The sequence below is a fragment of the Syngnathus typhle genome, linkage group LG2 (genome assembly GCF_033458585.1).
Source record: "Syngnathus typhle isolate RoL2023-S1 ecotype Sweden linkage group LG2, RoL_Styp_1.0, whole genome shotgun sequence".
In the NCBI taxonomy this organism is placed as follows: domain Eukaryota; kingdom Metazoa; phylum Chordata; class Actinopteri; order Syngnathiformes; family Syngnathidae; genus Syngnathus; species Syngnathus typhle.
In genome coordinates, this window is record NC_083739.1 from 641,158 (window position 1) to 647,184 (window position 6,027).

The following is a 6,027-nucleotide window of genomic DNA, read 5'->3' on the forward strand; positions in this document are numbered from 1 at the left end:
GCGATAAGAAAGCGTCGTCAAATTGGAGCCAGCCAACGATTCGTGCAGCTTTGTGAGACTGCACATGACCACAACCTAAACATAAGACGGGAGCAGTTTTATCGCGGGCAGCCATGTGCAATAGTCATGCGATCCATCTAATGAGCATCTTGATGTGACACACCTCTGTTGAAGAGGCAAAGGGAAAAAGTGGATGGTTTTCTTCACTTCCAAAGGATAATATGCTGTTTTTACAATTGAATTCCAGCCTCAGTGTGTTCAGCTCTGCTGTGGCTGACAAATTGCTCCATTTATTGCTTTTACCGCCTGTAAGCAATAAAAGGCCATAAAAGATCATCATTATCAGACATACGATTTGTCATCAAATCCAGCTTGGTTATGGACATCTGTATTATTGTTATAAGGACTCTCGTACAAAAACAAAAACAAAGTGTGTGTAAATGCATGTGCGGTCCGAGCAGTGATGTCAAAAGACGGACCGATTAGACTGGCTTATTTTGCCGAGAGCGCCGCATGTGCAAATTGTTTGGTCGGTGTCCCGCGTTCGTGTTGCCAATGTCAGTTGAAGCCTTTTGCGTCCAACCAGTGAGGGAGCCGCAATATCCCCAAACTCTCTTCAAATCAATCCCATTTTGGCTGGTGGCTGGCTGAAGGGCAGCAATGGGGCCAGAAAAGTCAACAGGCCTAGCCTAAAGTAGCACCCTGCCACCCACCGCAGCGGACACATCACAGCAGGATCACACACAACTGGCTGTTAGCGGTTAGCCAAGGGAAGCTCAAGTCTCACCCAGCGTGCTCCCGCATGAGTCCAATGCAGCGTGCGGCGGCGGACAAAGTAGGAAGACTGAGCTCAGGCTTGCTTTCTTTACGATGAACATATAACAGTCACATCCAGTGCGAAAAAAACCCCACGTGCTGGTTATTTCCATCCAGCGGCTAGCACCCCACCTTAGTTACTGTGTCTGTCAAACTTTTAACGAGTTGCCCCGTTGACATCTCGGAGCTGAATTCATGTGTACCTTTCGAAGTCGCCGGAAAACAAAAAGACACATTAGGACAACCTCCATTTCAGCAATCATCCTCTGCGCTCATGCATTGATTGGTGTCATCATCGTTTTCAGGCTTTGAAGCATTCGCTTGGAGTATTTGCAAAACAAAGTGGAAAATAGGGCTGCCCATTACACACAGAACACAACTTGGTTTCCTTCATTGATCCTCTATCATTATTATAGTCCAAATGTGGAAAATCATTTCCACTTGACTCACTTGGACGAGCCTTCTTTGAGACATTTCATGGATGACATATGCGATATTGATGCTCAATCTTGCTCAAAGGAGCCGCTCATCCATCCATCCCTTTAGCAGATTTAAGTGTGTCATGATGGCTCCTTTGAAAGCTTTTTCTGGGAAGTAGAGTGACTTAGTCACATTTAACCATCAAACCAGAAATTTCCATTACAGACCGGAGAAATCCCACCACTATAATTCAGCATTGATGTTTGCTGCTATGATCTTTCAACATACATGCAACCGTGTTCCTAAAAGCTTTTCGCCACAGAAACTAAAGTGATCTCCATGACTCTTCAATAATGACATCATCAGGGTAATTGCTCTGACTATGTGTAGGCCTGTTTTCAGCCTTCATTAAGAGAGTATGCCACTCAAATCATCAAAGCCTTGGTACTCGTATCAGCATTTAAAAATAGATAAATATATGGTTGTAGAATCAAACTTTCTTTTTTTAATAGCCAAGTTTATTCTAGACCTGTAAGCAAAGCAACTTACGCAGCTAGTATGTAATCTTGAGCCAAAGCTCTCAAATTAGCATTGATTCGGAACCCTGCAACTGTGATTTGTCAAATGAATGAATAAATTGTCAAATAATATAGTACAATTATAATTCTGTGATTGATTCATTCCTTTTCCAAAGCGCTTCTCCTCCCAAGGGTGTGCGGGAGCCCATCCCAGCTGTCTATGAGTGCTAATATAAAGTTCAATGGCTGTAAAGGATTTACTTTGCAATATTTTTGTTGTACTGCTCTTCGGTTAGTGTGTGTGTGTGTGTAACAACGTGAAACAGAAACATATATAACATAGTATCTCATTAAAACTCTGTACAACATTCATGGTTGAGCTGGATGAATCAGATCATGATGGCTTCTTGTTTCAAAATCAGAATAAAAAAAATACAGATGAAATGGTCCATTTTGCCCACAAATACTTTTTGGGGGGGTTCGTTTGGCGGCGGTGTGACTTTCATTGTTAACACTGACATCTAGTGGATGTGGCTGTTATGGCGCAGTGACTGCTTTCGTGATGTCATCATCCTGCGACTACAGTAGGAATTTACCCCGGTGCTAGTTTTCAGGCAATCCTTCATTTCAAACGATCTAAATAGTCGGCAATTCTGGGACATTTACTCGTCAGGCATTGTGATATGATGTCGCTGTGATAAGAGCAACCGGACGGGCCATTTTATGGGACGTGAGCGTGGTCATAATTCGGATTGAGTACCTGATTTACCCTCGCAAACAGAACTCCGGGCAAAATATGGAGCGAACCATGTGAAATAGTGTCTTTAAGTTGCTTTCATTGTTGTCTATTTCTTATTTTCGACATCCCGCTCAGCATGATCCGTTTCTCATCAACAGCACATGCGACATTTGCTCGGATTGAAATATAATCGTGTCTTCGTTGAGCGAGTGCAAAAGCTGCCTCTTGGTTGAGTTGTTTAGCTGGAAGCGTGCTAACAGCATGGCCAACCCGGAGCAAGATTCCATCGAACTTCACGGAGACGAAGAAATCATTGAAGTCATCGAGCTGAACGACAATGATGATGACCCAGGTGCGTTGACGATCAACTGGTCAAAATCTCGACCATCTCTGAGTTCGATTTGAAATATCGTGTGGCAATTTGCAAACTATAAGCGTAATGTGTTTGAAATCCCATGTAAATTAGCACCTCTCAAATAAACGGTTCCGATTCTTATCTGGACCCACAGAGAATTCGAGCATCTCGGTGTGTGGTCCGGTAAAGGTTGATCATCAGCTTGAATTGAAATGTCTCCCATTTGGCTTGCGCTGCTGACAGATCACTTGGCCGACGACATGGAGGACATTGGCTTTGAAGAGCCCGCCGATGCAGACAACGACGAAGGCTGGGAGACGGAGGACGAGATGGAATCGGAGCGGGATGATAGCGACTTGACTTTCTCCAAACACACTGGTATCGGTGCCGCGCACCGTGGTCTCCCCTGGCATCAATCGGTCTTTGACATTTTCTTTTTCCCTTCAGGCTCTGTGTTTTGCGTGAGCATGGACCCAGCCACCAATACCTTGGCAGTGACCGGAGGAGAGGACGACAAGGCCTACGTGTGGAGAGTGAGCGATGGCCAAGTTGTCTTGGAGTGCACGGGTGAGTCTGCAGATGTTGATTACAAAATGACAACGCTTGAAAAAGGATAGCAAGAGAACAAACACATGTGGAAACCTTGACAAGTTCTCCCATTTGGTCCAGGTCACAAAGACTCTGTCACCAGTGCCGTTTTCAGTCACGACTCCACGCTTGTGGCTTCAGGCGACATGAGCGGCCTGATTAAAGTCTGGAAAGTGGAGACCAAAGAAGAGATCTGGTCTTTTGAAGTCGGAGACCTGGAGGTAAAGCGCATTTGCTTTGACTCCTGGAAAGTGCCGTAAGAGCTGGAGTCTAATTACCTGACTCTTCAGTGGTTGGAGTGGCATCCCTGCGCTCCGGTGCTCCTGGCGGGAACCGACGATGGGAACATGTGGATGTGGAAGATTCCCAGCGGAGACTGTAAAACCTTCCAGAGTTCTGCATGCCAGTCCACCAGTGGCAAAGTCCTTCCTGACGGTAAGCCACTAAAAAGGAGCACAGTCATGCCTTCAACTTGGGACAAAATCATATTCCCCCATTGAAATGAATGGACATGCCATCAATCCGTTCCAGGGCCCCAACATTTTCCACGACGACGACATTACATGCTTGCACACGATGTTTCTTCTCAGGTAAACGCGCTGTGGTGGGTTACGAGGACGGAACCGTGCGCTTGTGGGATTTGAAGCAGGGCAACTGCATCCATGTCATTCAAGGTACATTTGTGTTGATCTCATTAGAACACCAGAATTGAGTTGGAAGACGTTTAGAGAAGAAAGTAAGAGGTGTTAGGAGTCTTTCATAAAATGTTCATGTCGTGGTAATGACTCATTGCAGATCACTTCATTATTACTTTTCTCTTTACCATCCGCATAAAAACCAAAAGGTCAAGATGGACACCGGGGGCCGCTAACATGCCTTACATGCAACAAGGATGGCTCGTTGGTCCTCACTGGCTCAGTGGATGGTCGTGCCAAGCTCATCAACACGGCTACCGGCAAGGTGGGTGCCATGGCAACACCATTGCAAAGATAGATGCACATTTTTTTCTTACATCTCCATTTCTTTTTGACCCTTTTTACCAGGTGGTGGGCGTGTTCTCTTTGGACGGGGGCAAAGCCAAAGGATCGAGAGATGGGGAAGAATCCAACTCTGTGGAGTCGGTGGGCTTCTGCAACATGTAAGTTGGCTTGTTGTAATGGATGCGCATCTTTTGCACACCGCTGATTTCTTTCTTTCTTCTCTCCGACACTTGTGGAACACACTCCTAACGTCCACCATCTTCTGCAGGCTTCCACTCGTCGCCGCGGCCTATCTGGATGGCACCTTGGCCATTTACGATCTTTCCACACAAGTGCTGCGACACAGCTGCCGGCATGAGGTTTGTGGTTTTGCCGCTCCACGCCAAACAAGGAAAATCCTTGACTCTCTTCGCCTCCAGGCTGGCGTGGTTCACCTGCAGTGGGAGGAGTCTTCTTCGCTGGTGTCCACCTGCAGTTTAGACGGAGCGCTGCGCCAATGGGACGCTCGCTCCGGCAAGATGGTGTCCGAGTATCGCGGTCACGCCGCTGAGATCTTGGACTTTGCAATGAACAGGTGGGACATGGCGGATTTTTTTTTTTTGAGCTTTAAAGCAGACTTGGCTGCAGCTTGACGCCGTTCATCTCCTCCAGGGAAGCGACGGTGGCAGTCACTGCCTCAGGAGACAACCAAGCCAAAGTCTTCTGCCTCCAAAGGCCCGATCGATAAGAAGAAGTCGAAGAGAGTGAATGCAGCAGAGAGGAATTTCAGGAACCAGGGCAGAACCCGAACCCAAAAAGATTTCAACTCCTCGCATGGGCTTGTCACACTTTGTAAAGCTCCACCTGATGAACTTTGCCGAAATCATTTCTCATCATGTTGGACTGGTCAAACTCCCTCCGGCCTTTGTTTTATTATTCCTACCTGGGCTAACCTAATTGTAAATACAGCATGGAAAAATATACTAAAAGCACATTTTACTCCATCTGATTTTTTTGTTTGTATTGTTTGGTACAAATCACCAATTATCAGGATATAAGTCACTTCCATGAGCTTTTAAACTTTGTGATCCCTTGAGTGGCATCTTGATTGTAATCTTGACATTTGATCAGATCAGAAAGAAGCTTGTAAGACATTTGGGAGCCAAGAAGACTCCTGAAGAAGTGACTTTTCCTTAATTGCACTTTAAATGTCATTAATAAACTAACCGGCTCAATCTTTGAACTCCATTGAAGCATGGGATCTCAGTTTATCAGGTAAGATGGTTATCGATGGATCAGTCTGTCCAACTGAGTAGCACAAATCTCCCCTGGCTGGCTGGCTGGCCGGCCGGCTGGCTGGCTCCTAACCTAATCATAACCGATGGTGCAGATGATGTTCATTTTTGAAAGTTCTCAACGAGTCGGTCAGCCTGGCACCGAAAACACCGCTCGGGGCCCAACAATCATAATAATCTCTAAATCCGTTCCAACTTTCAACTGGTGGGATTGTTGTCCTGCCTCACAGGAACGAGGATAAACATCCTGTGCACAAGTGCTCCTTCCTTCTCCCAACATTTCTGGAGCCTCTGAGCTCATTGTGTCTCCTTGTGTATTGTAACTCATCCAGACACG

At 46.0% G+C, this 6,027-nt stretch overlaps 1 protein-coding gene across 1 annotated transcript; it reads left to right on the top strand.

Annotated features, from left to right (window-relative positions):
* Positions 1 to 2,351: 2,351 nt before the first annotated feature.
* Positions 2,352 to 5,643, top strand: aamp (angio-associated, migratory cell protein). The gene is made up of 11 exons (XM_061266904.1): positions 2,352 to 2,845; positions 3,092 to 3,226; positions 3,296 to 3,415; positions 3,518 to 3,657; positions 3,727 to 3,871; positions 4,027 to 4,110; positions 4,281 to 4,396; positions 4,480 to 4,574; positions 4,685 to 4,775; positions 4,836 to 4,990; positions 5,068 to 5,643. The coding sequence occupies exons 1-11, from the start codon at positions 2,755 to 2,757 to the stop codon at positions 5,141 to 5,143; spliced, it is 1,248 nt and encodes a 415-aa protein (XP_061122888.1). The 5' UTR covers positions 2,352 to 2,754; the 3' UTR covers positions 5,144 to 5,643.
* The last annotated feature ends 384 nt before the right edge of the window (positions 5,644 to 6,027 follow it).

What these genes read in the sequence shown, in the direction of transcription:
- aamp (XM_061266904.1), top strand. Translation starts at nt 2,755, where the DNA reads ATGGCCAACCCGGAGCAAGATTCCATCGAACTTCACGGAGACGAAGAA. An exon ending in TCAACACGGCTACCGGCAAG is followed by an intron (nt 4,397 to 4,479) that starts GTGGGTGCCATG and finishes CCTTTTTACCAG; the next exon opens with GTGGTGGGCGTGTTCTCTTT. An exon ending in GACACAGCTGCCGGCATGAG is followed by an intron (nt 4,776 to 4,835) that starts GTTTGTGGTTTT and finishes CTTCGCCTCCAG; the next exon opens with GCTGGCGTGGTTCACCTGCA.